Source organism: Pan troglodytes, chromosome X, assembly GCF_028858775.2.
Source record: "Pan troglodytes isolate AG18354 chromosome X, NHGRI_mPanTro3-v2.0_pri, whole genome shotgun sequence".
NCBI classification, from domain to species: Eukaryota; Metazoa; Chordata; class Mammalia; order Primates; family Hominidae; genus Pan; species Pan troglodytes.
In genome coordinates, this window is record NC_072421.2 from 70,385,495 (window position 1) to 70,405,140 (window position 19,646).

The 19,646-nt window shown below is 37.4% G+C and overlaps 1 protein-coding gene across 4 annotated transcripts in view; it reads right to left on the reverse strand.

Moving 5' to 3' along the window:
• Window positions 1-19,646, reverse strand: part of PHKA1 (phosphorylase kinase regulatory subunit alpha 1) — a 132,560-nt gene that overhangs the window by 4,536 nt on the left and 108,378 nt on the right. For 2 of the 4 annotated variants that reach the window (XM_024353349.3, XM_016943716.4), the window contains 4 exons: window positions 18,974-19,089; window positions 18,807-18,845; window positions 9,747-9,917; window positions 888-941 (listed from right to left, as the gene is read on the reverse strand). In XM_024353349.3, coding sequence (XP_024209117.1) covers window positions 888-941; window positions 9,747-9,917; window positions 18,807-18,845; window positions 18,974-19,089 — 380 coding nt within the window. The remainder of the gene's footprint in view (window positions 1-887; window positions 942-9,746; window positions 9,918-18,806; window positions 18,846-18,973; window positions 19,090-19,646) is intronic. The other 2 variants (XM_016943718.4, XM_016943717.4) reach the window with 1 other exon arrangement.

Below are 19,646 nucleotides of genomic sequence, written 5' to 3' on the forward strand. Positions count from 1 at the left end.
TGTAAAAATAATGTTTGAAGACTCTTAAAGGTACTATTCAGGTATGTATTATTAATTATATGAACATTTCACTCTTGCGTAAAGGTAGAGAAAAGACAAATGGGGGACATGGCATTCTTGATTAGAGAAAAGGCCTGTAGGCAATAGTGAAGCCCTGAAGCATAACATTAGCTTTCTGTACCTGTCCCCCAAGATGCTATCTGAAACAACCCCAGCATTTTTGAGAACTTTCTACTATTGAATCTTACTACTTCAATCATGCTAACACTAGCTCCTTTGTTGACTCTGTGTAAAAGCTAGTTTTTATAATTTCTGTGTAGTTTGGACAAAAAGGAAAATATAAAAGCATCTGATAATCTGTGTCTGTGGTTCATGGTAATATTTTCCAACCACGGTTATATATCACAATCATTCTACAGATTAAAAAACATACAGATGCTCACGTCCCATCCCTGGAGATTCTAATCCACTAAATTGGAAATTGGAACCCGGGTTACCCCAACATATAGTTGTAGCTAACAACCACTGGTTTATGTTCTAATGGTCTACAAACATCCTACTAGAGAAAGGTGGGAATGTGAAGGACGGGAGACATGAGAAGTCATGCATTCATAGATTTTGATCCCTCTGCCTTGTCTAACCCTCACAATGCTCACATAAGCCAGCCTAACTTAATCAACCATTAAAAGAATTTGTCTTCATATAAAGTAATCCATACTTATTCTATAATATTCTCTTTCAATTAAAAAAATTCTCTTTTCTTCAAATGCATTTCATGTTCAGTTGATTTATAAAAGCATAGATCTGTCACTTTGAAAAGTGATCACTGGGATACTTTAGCCAGCAAAGTTATCAGTCACATAAATGTGCAAGAAAGAGACTCTTACCTCTCTAGTGGTAGAAGAAGGAAGGACAAACCCTTCAACAGAAAGTCCGTGACACTGCAAAACAGAAAAAAAACCATATCACCAAAAACCATATCACCAAGGATAGACAAACAATGGGGAGGCTATGAGGAGACACTGTATTTCTAAGTGTGCCTCATGTGGTATATGCTGAGTAATCACAGACTAGCAAGGGGCTCTGCAGTCCAAGTGCCCTTGCCATGGAGTTGTGATGCCTAAGTGCCAAGATGCAGGATTGGACTATAGGAGACCTAAGGTTCATCCTCTACTTAGGGAAATGGAATGAGTAGGAAAGCTCTATCTTTTGGGATAGACTAGTCCCAAATATTCAGAGACTATCTGGAAAGATATCATACTAGGTCGCACGGCCATCACAAACAGGCCTTAGAAAACAATTTTAGGCCATAGGAAAAAACTCAAGACATGCATTTATTTATTTACTTATATTTTAGTGAGCAAAAGTTTTCCTTTTTTTTTTAACACTTGTTTTTTTTTTATTATTATACTTTAAGTTCTAGGGTACATGTGCACAACGTGCAGGTTCGTTACATATGTATACATGTGCCATGTGGGAGTGCTGCACCCGTTAACTCGTCATTTACATTAGGTATATCTCCTAATGCTCTCCCTCCCCCCTCCCCCCACCCCATGACAGGCCCCGGTGTGTGATGTTCCCCATCCTGTGTCCAAGTGTTCCCATTGTTCAATTCCCACCTATGAGTGAGAATACACGGTGTTTGGTTTTCTGTCCTTGCGATAGTTTGGTGAGCACAAGTTTTATTTACACACTGTATCCATAAGCAGATGCATATATTCTTATACAAGTAATTTCCAAAAATGTGTAAGAAATTACTATCATTTGTTAATAAACCACAACACATATTAAAATCAAGGGATTTTAGATACTTCATTTTGTGGTGTTCTAAGTACAAATGGTGCACACCTGATTTGAAACATATAAAAAGTATAAACTACAGCAGTCCAAAATGCAAGTATTAATTTCATGGCACTCCAACAGCTATAAAATTTGTTTAACTCAAAATGTATGCTTTTCACAAAATTCTATAAGAATTTTTCATCTGTGGATGTAGAGTTTGGATCACTTTTCAGAAATGGCAAGTGTGCAATTTTGCCATGTTATGATTGATAAATAAAAAAGATGTTTATAAAAAACCTTGGGTCTCCATTTCAAGATGGCCAAATAGGAACAGCTCCAGTCTGCAGCTCCCAGTGTGATCAATGCAGAAGACAGGTGATTTTTGCATTTCCAACTGAGGTACCTGGTTCATCTCATTAGGACTGGTTGGACAGTGGGTGCAGCCCACGGAGGGCAAGCCAAAACAGGGTGGGGCATCACCTCACCCGGGAAGCGCAAGGGGTTGGGGGATTTCCCCTTCCTAGCCAAGGGAAGCCGTGACAGACTGTACTTGGAAAACAGAGACACTCCCGCCCAAATACTGCACTTTTCCAGTGGTCTTAGCAAATAGCACACCAGGAGATTATATCCCATGCATGGCTCACCAGGTCCCATGCCCAGAGAGCCTTGCCCACTGCTAGCACAGCAGTCTGAGATCGAACTGCAAGGCAGCAGCCTGGCTGGTGGAGGGGTGTCTGCCATTGCTGAGGCGTGAGTAGGTAAACAAAGCTGCCTGGGAAGCTCGAACTGGGTAGAGCCCACCTCAGCTCAGCAAGGCCTGTTGCTTCTATATATTCCACCTCTGGCGGGAGGGCACAGCTGAACAAAAGGCAGCAGAAACTTATGCAGACTTGAACGTCCCTGTCTGACAGCTCTCAAGAGAGCAGTGGTTCTCCCAGCACAGTGTTTGAGCTCTAAGAAAGGACAGACTGCCTCCTCAAGTGGGTCCCTGACCCCCGTGTAGCTTAACTGGGAGACACCTCCTACTAGGGGCTGAATGACACCACATACAGGCAGGGGCCCCCTGAGACGAAGCTTCCAGAGGAAGGATCAGGCAGCAGTATTTGCTGTTCTGCAGCCTCTGCTGGTGATGACCAGGCAAAGAGGGTCTGGAGTGGACCTCCAGCAAACTCCAACAGACCTGCAGCTGAGAGACCTGACTGCAAGAAGGAAAACTAACAAACAGAAAGGAATAGCATCAACATCAACAGAAAGGACATCCACACCAAAACCCCATCTGTAGGTCACCAACATCAAAGACCAAAGGTAAATAAAACCATAAAGATGGGGAGAAACCAGAGCAGAAAAGCTGAAAATTCTAAAACCCAGAGCACCTCTTCTCCTCCAAAGGATCACAGCTCCTCACCAGCAACGGAACAAAGCTGGATGGAGAATGACTTTGACAAGCTGACAGAAGTAGGCTTCAGTAGGCTGGTAACAACAAACTTCTCTGAGCTAAAGGAGGATGTTTGAACCCATCATAAGGAAGGTAAAAACCTTGAAAAAAGATTAGATGAATGGCTAACTAGAATAAACAGTGGAGAGAAGACCTTAAGTGACCTGATGGAGCTGCAAACCACGGCACGAGAACTACGTGATGCACGCACAAGCTTCAGTAACCAATTCAATCAAGCGGAAGAAAGGATATCAGTGACTGACGACTGAATTAATGAAATAAAGCAAGAAGAGAAGTGTAGACAAAAAAGGGTAAAAAGAAACGAACAAAGCCTCCAAGAAATATGGGACTATGTGAAAAGACCAAATGTACGTCTGATTGGTGTACCTGAAAGTGACGGGGAGAATGGAACCAAGTTGGAAAACACTCTGCAGGATACTATCCAGGAGAACTTCCCCAAACTAGCAAGGCAGGCCAACATTCAAATTCAGGAAATAAAGAGAACAACACAAAGATACTTCTCAAAAAGAGCAACACCAAGACACATAATTGTCAGATTCACCCAGGTTGAAATGAAGGAAAAAAATATTAAGGGCAGCCAGAGAGAAAGGGTGGGTTACCCACAAAGGGAAGCCCATCAAACTAAGAGCTGATCTCTCGGCAGAAACTCTACAAGCCAGAAGAGAGTGGGGGCCGATATTCAACATTCTTAAAGAAAAGAAATTTCAACCCAGAATTTCATATCCAGCCAAACTAAGCTTCATAAGTGAAGGAGAAATAAAATCCTTTAGAGACAAGCAAATGCTGAGAGATTCTGTCACCACCAGGCCTGCCTTACAAGAGCTCCTGAAGGAAGCAATAAACATGGAAAGGAACAACCGGTACCAGCCACTGCAAAAACATGCCAAATTGTAAAGACTATCAATGCTAGGAAGAAACTGCATCAACTAACGAGCAAAATCACTAGCTAACATCGTAATGACAGGATCAAATTCACACATAACAATATTAACCTTAATGTGAATGGGCTAAATGCTGCAATTAAAAGACACAGACTGGCAAATTGGATAAAGAGTCAAGACCCATCAGTATGCTGTATTCAGGAGACCCATCTCTTGTGCAGAGACACACATAGGCTCAAAATAAAGGGATAGAAGAAGATCTCCCAAGCAAATGGAAAGCAAAAAAAAGCAGGGTTTGCAATCCTAGTATCTGATAAAACAGACTTTAAACCAACAAAGATCAAAAGAGACAAAGAAGGCCATTCCATAACGGTAAAGGGATCAATTCAACAAGAAGAGCTAACTATCCTAATATATATGCACCCAATACAGGAGCACTCAGATTCATAAAGCAAGTCCTTAGAGACCTAGAAAGAGACTCAGACTCCCACACAATAATAATAGCAGACTTTAACACCCCATGTCAATATTAGACAGATCAGCGAGACAGAAGGTTAACAAGGATATCCAGGACTTGAACTCAGCTCTGCACCAAGCACACCTAATAGACATCTACAGAACTCTCCACCCCAAACCAACGGAATATACATTCTTGTCAGCACCACATGGCACTTATTCTAAAATTGACCACATAGTTGGAAGTAAAGCACTTCTCAGCAAATGTAAAACAGAAATCACAACAAACTGTCTCTCAGACCACAGTGCAATCAAATTAGAACTCAGGATTAATAAACTAACTCAATACTGCACAACTACATGGAAACTGAACAACCTGCTCCTGAATGAATACTGGGTACATAACGAAATGACGGCAGAAATAAAGGTGTTCTTTGAAACCAATGAGAACAAAGACACAACATACCAGAATCTCTGGGACATTGAAAGCAGTGTGTAGAGGGAAATTTATAGCACTAAATGCCCACAAGAGAAAGCAGGAAAGATCTAAAATTGACACCCTAATATCACAATTATAAGAACTAGAGAAGCAAGAGCAAACAAATGCAAAAGCTAGCAGAAGGTAAGAAATAACTAAGATCAGAGCAGAATTGAAGGAGACAGAGACACAAAAAACCCTTCAAAAGATCAATGAATCCAGGAGCTGGTTTTTTGAAAAGATCAACAAAATTGATAGACTGCTAGCTACACTAACAAAGAAGAAAAGAGAGAAGAATCAAATAGACACAATAAAAAATGATAAAGGGGATATCACCACCAATCCCACAGAAATACAAAATACCATCAGAGAATACTATAAACACCTCTATGCAAATAAACTAGAAAATCTAGAAGAAATGGATAAATTCCTGGACATGCACACCCTCTCAAGACTAAACCAGGAAGAAACTGAATCTCTGAATAGACCAATAACAGGTTCTGAAATTGAGGCAATAATTAATAGCCTACCAACCAAAAAAAAGTCCAGGACCAGAGGGATTCACAGCCGAATTCTACCAGAGGTACAGAGAGGAGCTGGTACCATTCCTTCTGAAACTATTCCAATCAATAGAAAAAGAGGGAATCCTCTCTAACTCAGTTTATGAGGCCAGCATCAGCCTGATACCAAAGCCTGGCAGAGACACAACAAAAAAAGAGAATGTTAGACCAATATCCCTGATGAACATCAATGGGAAAATCCTCAGTAAAATACTGGCAAACCGAATCCAGTAGCACATCAAAAAGCTTATCAACCATGATCGAGTCAGCTTCATCCCTGGGATGCAAGGCTGCTTCAACATATGCAAATCAATAAAAGTAATCCATCACATAAACAGAACCATCGACAAAAACCACATGATTATCTCAATAGATGCAGAAAAGGCCTTCAACAAAATTCAAAAGCCCTTCATGCTAAAAACTCTCAATAAATTAGGTATTGATGGAACATATCTCAAAATAATAAGAGCTATTTAAGACAAACCCACAGCCAATATCATACTGAATGGGCAAAAATTGGAAGCATTGCCTTTGAAAACTGGCACAAGACAGGGATGCCCTCTCTCACTATTCCTATTCAACATAGTATTGGAAGTTCTGGACAGGGCAATCGGACAAGAGAAAGAAATAAAGGGTATTCAATTAGGAAAAGAGGAAGTCAAATTGTCCCTGTTTGCACATGACATGATTGTATATTTAGAAAACCCCATCGTCTCAGCCCAAAATCTCCTTAAGCTGATAAGCAACTTCAGCAAAGTCTCAGGATACAAAATCAATGTGCAAAATTCACAAGCATTCCTATATACTAATAATAAACAGAGATCCAAATAATGAGTGAACTCCCATTCACAATTGCTTCAAAGAGAATAAAATACCTAGGAATCCAACGTACAAGGGATGTGAAGGACCTCTTCAAGGAGAACTACAAACCACTGCTCAAGGAAATAAGAGAGGACACAAACAAATGGAAGAACATTCCATGCTCATGGATAGGAAGAACCAATATCATGAAAATGGCCATACGGCTCAAGATAATTTATAGATTCAATGCCATCCCCATCAAGCTACCAATGACTTTCTTCACAGACTTGGAAAAAAACTACTTTAAAGTTCATATGGAACCAAAAAAGAGCCCGCATTGCCAAGTCAATCCTAAGAAAAAGAAGAAAGCTGGAGGCATCATGCTACCTGACTTCAAACTATACTACAAGGCTACAGTAACCAAAACAGCATGGTACTGGTACCAAAACAGAGATATAGACCAATGGGACAGAAGAGAGGCCTCAGAAATAACACTACACACCTACAACCACCTGATCTTTGACAAACCTGACAAAAACAAGAAATGGGGAAAGGATTCCCTATTTAATAAATGGTGCTGGGAAAACTGGCTAGCCATATGTAGAAAGCTGAAACTGGATCCCTTCTTTACACCTCATACAAAAATTAATTCAAGATGGATTAAAGACTTAAATGTTAGACCTAAAACCATAAAAACCCTAGAAGAAAACCTAGGCAATAGGCATGTGCAAGGACTTCATCACTAAAACACCAAAAGCAATTGCAACAAAAGCCTACATAGACAAATGGGATCTAATTAAACTAAAGAGCTTCTGCATAGCAGAGGAAACTACCATCAGAGTGCACAGGCAACCTACAGAATGGGAGAAAATTTTTGCAATCTACCCATCTGACAAAGGGCTAATATCCAGAATCTACAAAGAATTTAAACAAATTTACAAGAAAAAATGAAACAACCCCATCAAAAAGTGGGCAAAGGATATGAACAGACACTTCTCAAAAGAAGACATTTATGCAGGCAACAGACATGTGAAAAAATGCTCATCATAACTGGTCATCAGAGAAATGCAAATCAAAACCACAATGAGATACCATCTCACACCAGTTAGAATGGTGATCATTAAAAAGTCAGGAAACAACAAATGCTGGAGAGGATGTGGATAAATAGGAACGCTTTTACACTGTTGGTGGGAGTGTAAACTAGTTCAACCATTGTGGAAGACAGTGTGGTGATTCCTCAAGGATCTAGAACTAGAAATACCATTCGACCCAGCAATCCCATTACTAGGTATATACCCAAAGTATTATAAATCATGCTACTATAAAGATACATGCACATGTATGTTTATTGCCGCACTATTCACAATAGCAAAGACTTGGGACCAATGCAAATGCCCATCAATGATAGACTGGATTAAGAAAATGTGGCACATATATACCATGGAATACTATGCAGCCATAAAAAAGCATGAGTTCATGTCCTTTGCAGGGACATAGACGAAGCTGGAAACCATCATTCTGAGCAAACTATCACAAGGACAGAAAACCAAACACCACATGTTCTCAGTCATAGGTGGGAACTGAACAATGAGAACACTTGGTCACAGGGTGGGGAACATCACACAGCGGGTCTGTCGTGGGGTGGGGGGCGAGGGGAGGGATAGCATTGGGAGAAATACCTAATGTAAATGACGGGTTGATGGGTGCAGTGGGCCAGCATGGCACATGTATACCTATGTAACGAGCTTGCACATTGTGCTCATGTACCCTAGAACTTAAAGTATAATTAAAAAAAAAGAAAAAAAAACCTTTACAGAATTTAAAGAGTATTCACACAAATCAAATTTGTCATTCCTAGCACACCAATAGTTTTAGAATTTTAAAGTCATTTATAGAACTGGCTATTGTTCCATATTACAGTATTCAACAAAACTATCTGTTACTGGGTATAACTCTAAATATCTTTATAACAAAGCTTTCAGAAATGCCAATTTTAATTACTGTACACTGCATGTTGTATATGAGAGATATTGGTTTATGAATGATTTAAAACAATATATTTTCATTTAAATTTTAAGTGCTTTTGTTTGAACATAAAGTCTTAATTTGAAAATGAAATCAAGACATGCATTTATCGGACATGTACCGTTACTACATTTGCTAGCTAAGCATCCCATCCCTTCATAAATACTCATACCCTGTTCTTGTTTTTACACAGTACTTATCATCTTTTAACATTCTAGATACTTTACTTATTTACTGTTTATTATTTATAATTTGTTCCTCCCTAGTAGAATATAAGTTCAAGGAGAATGAAGATTATTGTCTGTTTTGTTCTTTGCTGTATGAGCACATAGAACATTGCCATAATCCATGCATAACTGAAGAGATAAAATAATATTTGTCACCATTGTGCTATAGAAGTTAGCTGCAAAAAAAGCAAGTTATCAGTACTCTTTAAAGGAAGATTGCCAGAGCCCATAGTCTGAGGAACCAACTTTTACCTTTCCAAAAGATCACCTGATTCTGTCCTTGGAAGAATATCCATGCCCAAAGGGGAAAAAACATAACTAAAGGGTTTTAAGTCCTGGATGAAGTGATCTTCAGGTCCTTATTAAAGCCAGTGATGCAGAAAGTGGCACCTAAGAGACTATGAATGAGACCTATGCTGAGCATAATAGTGTTCTTGGCCCTCTAAAACTGTCACCACCATAATAGTGTGGCATGCCCTTAAATTTCTTTGGCCAAATAGGCCTTCAAAAGAAAAATAAATATTGGTCACATCAAAGAGTCTCCGAACTACTACCATCATTATGACTTTGCATTTATTTAGTAGTTTTCATCCAAGAAAAAATATAGGTAATAACTCCTAACACAAACTCCCCAAGTACTGCATTTGTTTTACTCTACTGATACTTGGTTTTACTCTACTGATACATTTGTTTTACTCTACTGATAGCACGTTGCTACAAATAACATTTACAACCCTCCACAGCTACAAAGAAAGTTAGCTCTTTAGTAACAAATTCATTTGATTAGCAGCAAATGTATCACAATGTCCAACTATGGCCAGAAGCAGAGAGGTGATGATTTTAAAAGTCTAATTTAGAAACAAGACTATGGCAACAATAATAGAAAGAGACTAAATTATTAATAATGCCACAATAACAAATCAACTGTTTCATTTTTATGTTTTCTTCTTGGTTTTGTCTATCTGAGTTATGACTTTTACATAATTGCAGTGATTATATTACAGTCATGTCATATCTCTGCCAAGGAGACTGAGAATTTCAAGGGGCAAAAATGAGACATCAACAATGTATTATGCTCACCTTCTGCAAAACTTTCCATACTTTCTGATAAAATCCAACTGGAACTCTATTCAGTGCCCCATCCAGCCTTCTTCGGCGTTGCCATTGACCTTGACGACTATCTTTAGATGACTGGTGATCATATGCACTAGGAAAGGACCCACTACTTGGAGTCATAGAGGTTCCAGGTGACTTGGAAGAGGAGAGGAAAGAACATAAATCAAAAGTTATCTCTGTTTCTATGATGAAGTCTTTGAACTTTTTTTTTTTTTTTTTTGAGATGGAGTCTCGCTCTGTCGCCCAGGCTGGAGTGCAGTGGCGTGGCGCAATCTCGGCTCACTGCAAGCTCTGCCTCCCGGGTTCATGCCATTCTCCTGCCTCAGCCTCCCGAGTAGCTAGGACTACAGGCGCCCGCCACCATGCTCGGCTAACTTTTTGTATTTTTAGTAGAGACGGGGTTTCACCGTGTTAGCCAGGATGGTCTTGATCTCCTGACCTCATGATCCGCCCGCCTGGGCCTCCCAAAGTGCTGGGATTACAGGCGTGAGCCACCACGCCCGGCCCAAGTCTTTGAACTTTATAGTGAACAATAAACCTACTCTGCAGAATTATAAACCAAATATTAAGTGAAGCAGCCAAGACAAAGAGGTTATAGTGAAGCTAGTAGACTTATATGTAGCTAGCAGTGCTGTACGCTGGTACAATCCTTTTTGAAAGCAATCTGGTGATACATGAGAAAAGTCATAAAAATACTGATGATTTGGGACATTCTTAGCTGTCTCTTGACCTGATTATCTCTGTTAAACTTGTAGCTCGTCCATGGTTTAGTTTGTTGCCCTCATGGGCCATAAGATGAGCCATAATAAATTTAAAATTGAAATCATATGAAGTATGTTCTCTAACCACAACAGAAGTCAGTAATCGAAAGAAATTAAGGAAATTTACAAATGTGGAAATTAACACACTTCTAAATAATAAATGCATTAAGGAAAAAATCACTAGCAAAATTAGAAAATAATGAAATGAATGAAAACGAAAGCACAACATAGCAAAACTTACGGGATGCAGTTAAAACAGCACTTAACGAACAATTTATGTTATAAATGCCTATATTAAAGAAAGGATAAATGTCTCAAATCAACAAACAAACTTTCCATTTGAAGACAATAAAGAAAGAAGAGCAAACTAAATTGAAAGCAAGCAGAAGGAAGGAAATAATAAGGATTAGAGTGGAAAGAAATGAAATAGAGACTAGAAACACAATAGAGAAAGCATATGAATCCCCAATTTTTTCCTATGAAAATATCAACAAAATAGACAAATCATTAGATAGAAGGACCAAGAAAAAAAGGGGAAATAAAGACCTCAATTCTGACCTTCAGAAAGAAAAAGGATTATAAGGGCATACCATCCGCAGCCATATGCGGACAAATTACATAATCTCAATGAAACAGACAAATTCCTATAAAGACACAAACTACCCAAACCAACTCATAAAGAAAGATAACATCTTAATAGAACTATTACAAACAAATATATCAAATTAGTAAGTACAAAACTTCCTTCAAAGTATGGGTTCTTGGCTCGTGGTGCATGGGCATATGGCTTGTGCCTGTATTCCCAGCTACTCGGGAGGCTGAGGCGGAAGGATTGCATGAGCCCCGGAGTTTGAGACCACCTTGGGTGATATCGTTAGACTCTGTCTCAAATGAACAAACAAACAAATAAACAAACGTTACCACATAGTAGTAAAGCCCATGCACAGATGGGTTAACTGGTTAATTCTACAAAACATTTAAAGAGGAATTAATACTAGTTCTTCACAATCTCTTCCAGAAAAGAGAAGGGAACACTTCCCAAGTCATTCTATGAGGCCAATATTACCCAGATACCAAAATCAGACAAAGATGTCACCAGAAAACTACAGTCCAATATCCTTTATGAATATAGATGCGAAAATCCTCCAGGAAATACTAGAAAACCAAATTCAGTGATATACTAAAAGGATTATACAACATGAAGTGGGACTGATTCCAGAAATTCAAGGCTGTTTTAACATCTGAACATCAATTAATGTAATACACTACATCAACAGAATAAAAGATAAAAAACGCATCATCTTAATAGATACAGAAAAAAACACATAACAAAATTCGACACACCTTCATGATAAAAACACTCAACAAACTAGGAAGTGGGACTGATTCCAGAAATTCAAGGCTGTTTTAACATCTGAACATCAATTAATGTAATACACTACATCAACAGAATAAAAGATAAAAAACGCATCATCTTAATAGATACAGAAAAAAACACATAACAAAATTCGACACACCTTCATGATAAAAACACTCAACAAACTAGGAACAGAAGGGAACCTCCTCAATCTAATAAAAGTTTAGATTTTTTTCCTACAACAACCCACAGCTAACATCATAATGAGTGGTTGAAGACTGAAGCTTTCCCCCCGAAGATCAGAACAAGACAAGAATGTCCACTCTTATCACTTGTATTCAACATTTTATGGGGGGCCTGAACCAGGGAGATCAAGTAAGAAAAGAAATAAAAGGCATCCAGATTGGAAAGGAAGAGGTAAAAACTATTTGCAGATGACATATCTTGTATATAGAAAATTCTAAGGAATTCACTAACAAGCAACTACAACTAATAAATGAGTTCAGTGAAGTTTCATGATATAAGATCAATAACAAAAATCAATTAAATTTTACTTGAGTAGACATTTCACCAAAGATGATATACAAATAGCCACCACACACATGTAAAGATGCTCAACATCACTAATCATCATGGAAATGCGGATCAAACCACAATGAGCTATCACCTCACACCTGTTAGGATGACCATGGTTAAAAAAACACCCAAAGATAACAGGTATTGGTGAGAATGTGAAGACATTAGGACCCTTGTACACTGTTGCTGGGAATGTAAAATGGCGCAGCCGCTATGGAACACATTATGGAGGTTCCTCAAAAATTTAAAATAGAACTACCATATGATTCAGCAATCCCACTTCTGGATATTTATCCAAAAGAATTGAAGTCAGAATCTTGAAGAGATATTTGCATGCCCATGTTCAAATGCAGCATTATTCACAATAGTCAAGATATGAAAACAACCTAAATATATATTAACAACTGAATGGCAAAAGAAAATCTGGTAATACATAAAATGGAATATTATTCAGCCTTTAAAAACGAAGGAAATTTTGCAAAATATGACAGGGTCGATGAACCTGGAGGATACTATGCTATGAGAAATAAGCCAGTCACAGAAGAACAAATTCTGTATGATTCCAGTTATGTAATGTATCTGAAACAGCCAAACCCATAGAAGCAGAGAGTAGAACGGTAGTTGTCAGGGGCTGGGTAGAGGGGAAAACAGGAACTTGCTATTCAATGGGTATAAAGTTTCAGTTATGTAAGATGAAAACGTTCTAGAGATCTACTGTACAACATCAAGCCTATAGTTAATGATACTATATTGTACACTTAAAAATTTTTTAAAGGATAGATCTCATGTTAAATGTCTTACTATAATAAAAAAATTAGTTGTATTTGTAAACAGCAGCAATGAACAATATTAAAATAAAATTAAGAAAACAATTCCATTGAAAATAACGTTAAGAATAACAAAATATGTAGGAATAAATTTAACAAAAGAAGTCCAAAACAAATACTCTGAAAACTATAAAACATGTTGAAAGAAATTAAAGACCTAAATAAATTGAAATATAGTTCCATATTCATGGGTCAGAAGACTTAACATCATTAAGATGGCAATATTTCAAAAACTGATGTACAGACTGAATACAATCTCTATCAACATACCAGCTGGGATCTTTGCAGAAACTGACAAGCTGATCCTAACATTCATATTTAAAAAGAAGACTGAAGTTGGAGAGCTCACACTTCCTGATTTCAAAATTTACTCTAAAGCTATCAAAACTACAAAACTATCAAAACTGTGTCATATTGGTATAGGATGGACATATAGATCGATGGAATAGAACAGGGAGTTCAAAAATAAACCATTATATTTTGGTCAATTAATTTTCAACAAGGACGCCAAGATAATTAAATGAGGGAAAAATAGCCTTTTCAACAAATGGTGCTGGAACAGTGACATCCACATGCAAAAGAATGAAGTTGAACTCTACCTTATACCACACACAAAAATTAAGCCCATTGTGCAGAAAAGAGTTAAGACAGTAGGCCAGAACTGCTATTCTTGGAAAGGCTTGCTTACAAGGTTGGCCCTTGGCTGGCATTTAGAAACTTAGAAACTTGGATTCTGGGAGAGTTCTCACCATTCCCAGAACTAATAACAGTGGCTTACCATGCCTAAACTGTACAAACGCTATGGTTTATGTTGAACGTTTGCTTTCTTTCTGGGAGTCCAGAGTTTTGATACACGCCAGACAGTGGCTATTTACGTGACCAGCCCTCAACAAGAACAATGGGTGCTGAGTCTTTATGAGCTTCCTTGGTTGGCAATGACATCTTGTCACAACTCATTGCAGGGTGACTCTACTGACAGAGTACTCTGGAAGCTTGTGTCTGTTTTCCCTAGACTTTGACCAATGACTCTTTTAAATTTTTTTTAACTTTTGTAGGTACATAGTAGGTTTATATATTTATGAGGTATATGAGACATTTTGTTACAGGCATACAATGCATAATAACCACATCAGGGTAAAAGGGGTATCCATTATCTCAAGCAATTATCCTTCCTTTGTGTTACAAACAACCCAATTATACTTTTTATTATTTTAAAATGTACAATAAATTATTGTTGACTGTAGTTACACTGTGCCCAATGCATCTTGTACCCTTTAGGTGTAATAAACCGTAGCAGTGAGTATGACTATATGCTGAGTCCTATGAGTCTTCCTAGTGAATCATTAAATCTGAGGGTGATCTTGGGGATCCCTCCATACATAATCATAGACCTAAATATAACAGCTAACTCTATAAAACCCTTAGAACACAAATAGGAATAAATCTTTGTGACCTTGGGTTAGGCAAAGTCTTCTTAGATATGACACCAAAAACATCATGATTAACAAAAGAAAAAATAGACAAACTGGACTTTGTGGAAATCAAACATTTTTGTTGTTTGAAGAATACTTAATGGTATTGAGTGAAAAGACAACCCACAGGATGGGAGAAATATTTGCAAATTTTATATCTTAAAAGGGACTTGTATCCAGAATATATAAAGAATCCTTGCAACTCAACAATAAAAAGACAAAAAAAATTAAAATAGGTACAAATGTGAATTGACATTTCTCTAAAGAAGATAAACAAATGGCCATTGGGCACATGAAAAGACACTCACTATCATTAGCTATTAGGGCAATGCAAATCAAAACCACTACGAGATACCAGTTCACACCCATCAGGATGGCTATAATAAAAAAGACAATTGTAAGGGTTGGTGAAGATGTAAAGAAATTGGAACTCTCATACTCTGCTGGTGGGAATGTAAAATGGTACAGCCCTTTTGGACATGTCTGGCAGTTCTTCAGAATGCGACACATAGTTACCATATGACCCAGGACTTCCACTCCTAGATATATATCCGAGAGAAGTGAAAACATTTGTCCATACAAAAACTTGTGCATGAAGGTTCATTGTAGAATTATTCATAGCAGCCAAAAAGTGGAAACAATCCAGGTGTCCATCAACTGATGAATGGATAAATAAAATGTGGTACATTAATTTTGTAGGATATTATTCAGCAATGAAAAAAATAAACTTTTGATACATGCTAAAACATAATGAACTTTGAAAAACTTATACTAAGTAAAGGATAAAATACATTGGGCAAAGTGGTTAACAGTTTAAATTCAGAAATGAATATAAGATAGAAGATAACAGAAATATTTTCTGAGAAAAGAACTTCTCACGTTTTAATTTGGGCCAAATGCCTAAATCACCAACCAATGCAATGTAAAAAAGAAAAGAGCCCCCAAACATTTCTATTGGCAAGTGACTATCGCACTGATCTATTGAGTAGATGAACTGCCATTTAATTATCTTCATTGTCTTGTTTATACCACCAAGATCCTAGGCTGTTGATTGTGAGGTCAAACCAGAAAGGGTATAGATCTGATAAAGTACAATTCAGACTGTTTTCCAAAGCCAAATATCAATCATTTTGAGTTTTTAAATTTTCTTCTATACCCCTGTCCTATGTTAGTGTGGATATGATAGAGTTGGCCAAGTCTTATTAGTCCATTACAGGGTATTTGATTTAGGTTAACCAAAATACTAATATTGTTTCGAATAATTTTCCATTTTTTGTTTGTTAATTGTCTAGCCTAAATCTCTTCAGCTTGAGAAATCTGAAATCATAGGCCATTATGAGTCTTTGATTTAAACCAAATAAATTTAATTAGAGGTCAGTCCTCCTAAATTGTAAGCTTCATGAGGGCAAGGACCACATCCATTTTGTTCACAGTGCCTGGCACAAAACTGGCACTCAATTAATATTTACTAAATGAATTCATAATCAGAAGAAAAGCTAACCCAGTGGCTTTCAAACTTAAAAATGCATCAGAATCATCTAAATAAAACAGATTACTGGGCCTCATCCACAGTCTTTCTGACTCTGTGTACTTAGGGTGGGACCAAGAATTTATACTTAACCAATACTTAGCAAATTGAATTTTGTTTTCTGAAATCGCAAAGAGGTTGGAGTTGAACTCCCTTCCCTATGTTATTGGAAAATAAATGAAAAGATTCACCCCCATATATGAAATTGCTTTATACTTATTTTAATTCTTGATTAATTTTTTCTTTTTAATCAACCAGTATATGTCATGATTTATATAAGAGCATATTCAAAGCACATGTGAATGGCATATACGAGAAGATCACAGCAGTTACCATAAAAGACGGTGACATCAAATCTATACCCAGGGGATGACCACCACTGGACTATGAGAACAAATTGAGAAAATAAAATTTTAAAAGATATGAGGCCAGGAAACAATTATTTGTACTTTTAAGTCACTAGTGGAGTAAAAATACAGACTATTTCAGTATGTAGTCAGCACATAATCATTAAAAAGCTGATGAAATAGCTTTACTCTAGAAGCCATGGTGAAGGGAAAAGAAATAAAAATACCCTTATAATGTTTTTTTTTCATAATCAGAAAAGAGGGCATTCTTGAGTGATAGGGAAAAAATGGCTTAGAACAATACAAAATACCAGACAGGCAGGTGAGGATGGAAGTTAATATTTAGAAATAAGAAAGTAATGCAAATTTAGGACTCTCAATCCTCTAAATTATAGTCCTAGTGATTTTGGCTCCCTTGAAAACCTATAGGTAGTGAATGTGTAGAAAAAACTTAAATGATGTAGCTGGGTAGGTCAAGTCTCAACATCATATTAATGTAGCTGGGAACATGTACTTCAAGTTGTAAATATATAATGAACTTATAAGTAATACTGAGTGACTATCAACAATTATAAAATGTTTATCCAATAACTCTCAACCAAATCAAAGATTATTTACAAATAATGCCAATGTACTATTCAGTACTGAATGTAGTTCTTTCACGTTTCAAATAGGAAAATATTCAGATTATTCAAATTATTCGAGAAAACTGTAAAGTGAATACAAGGCCCTTTCTTACTCCATTTTCATACTTATTCTTGCATAAATATAAATGCCATAGGGTATTTGATGAGTGTACTCAAGTTACCTCAAATTAAGCTTCAAGCACTGGCTCATTGTCTTCCTAAATGGTTTCTAATTCCTTTTAAAAAAACCAAATAGCAAGGTGGTGGCATGCCTTAGTCCCAGCCACTCTGGTGACTGAGGTAGGAGGATTGCGTGAATCCAGGATTTTGTGCCTGTTAATAGCCACTGCACTCCAGCCTGGACAACATAGTGAGACCCCAGTGCTAAAAAGCTAAAAAAAAGAAACGAAAACTAAAAACAAAACTCCAAATTTCCATTTCACCACTTCTCTTCTGGGGGTTTCAATACTGCAAGCTATCATAATTCTATTCTGAAAACAGGAGGAGTAGTTTTAAGCTTTTCACAAAATGTGCTTCTAGGAGAGGCCAAATCAGTAATTTCTCAACTTGGAGATCTTGAAACCACATGACTTCCTAGAGTTTTAAAAAGAAGCTATGGAAGCTTTTGTTTCCTTGTATAAAGCAACCGCTCTCTATTCTCACCTGCAGGAAAAATTAAGAGGCTACAACATGGTATTTAGTGACTCCCACTATCTCCCAGACTGATTTAGATGTTTCTCCCTCTATGTGTCCACAGCACCTTTTCTACATCTTGTTGAAGAAAAAAATTATTCAGTGATACTTGTTAAAGCACGGTAAGGAAGACTTTATTCAGGACCATTGTTAATAGGTACAGAACCATTGCAATGAGGTCTTGCAGTAAGGGAGAGAGATTGGGCTCCCCTCTGAATACAACATAATCAAGTGGGAATTTATAGCCAAGGGGTGGAAAATTACTAAGAGGGAAACATCAGAGGTAGGGAGGATTCTGGCTAAACCATCTTAACAGGATTTTTGCTGAAGACAGGCCAGGGTGATTGGACATCACCTGGGGGTGGTAGAAGACGAGGAGCCTGATCAGATGTCAAGGATGGTAAGATATCGAGGATAGGAGTTTCTGGCTAAACTGACTTAGCAGGGTTCTCTTGCTAAAGCTGGATTTTACAAGGAAGTGCACAAATGGGCCTAGGAAAAGGTTGAGAAGCCCACCTAAACTCTGGCCAAGCAAAGACTCTTTGCTTGAAGTCTAAGTCTTGTTTTATAAAGAAAATTAATTCCAAAATTGCATCAGTCCTAATAAGAGAAACTTCAATTTCTTGTTATCAGATGCAAGTTACTTTCCTTCTAAAATTAGCAAAGTACTTTGGTCCAGAAAAAGGAAAGCTATCTGCAAAATGACTGTTATAAAGGCGATTCAAACAATCTACTCCATGACTTGTTATCTTATTTGTAAAAAGGCCATGAGCTCATGCATGTTATATAGAACTAAAGGTAAGTTAAACCATGTTAAATGATCCCTAGTTGTTTCACCTGACTCTCAGCTGAGATTGACAGTCTACGAAATTCCACCTGAAACATAAATGGCTCAAATTAAACTCAGAATGTGAAACAAAATAAATGACCCAACAAAGTCTGATTCCAAAAGAATGTTCTGAAACATGGCAATATCCCAGCTAATCTCCCAGGTAGTATCTTACCTGCTTTATCTCACTTTTTAACTGCATGATCCCAGTTCGTTCTGTTTTGGTTGCTCCAACAGCACCAATCTCGTGGATAGAAATAGCAGGACTGACATTTGAATCAGTGGGACGAACTATGTAGTATGAGAGATTACAGAGAAAGAGAGAGGATAATAAGGTTCAATTTCTTCCCCATCACATTTAAAAAAAAACTTTCATATATATCCTTATTTTTAACTTAATTTAAAAACTATAACCTTGCTATTTGAAATGTGGTCCATGGACCAACAGCATCAGTACCACCTACGAGTTTGTTAGTAGAATCTCAGGTCCCACCCCAGATCTACTGAATCAAAATGTGCATTTTAGCAAGATACCCTTCTTGAAACGCACTGCTTTTTAACTTTCTTTTACCACTCTAAGGTCTGACATCCATCCATCTGACCATATATATCTACTTACCCTAACCTTGAAAGTTGAGCATGAGAGATGACCACTTTTCATTTGCTCTGCTGCTTTAGGTACGCAATGCCAAATCCAACCAAAACCACAAATGTAGGTGGACTATTAATTTGTGAGTTTAAAGTTGAAGGGTTACATTAGAAGTACTGTAAGCAGCTATACACATAATACAATACTGTAAGAGCTACTGAATTATTGCCAATTAGAATACAAGAAAGTTTCAGATGAT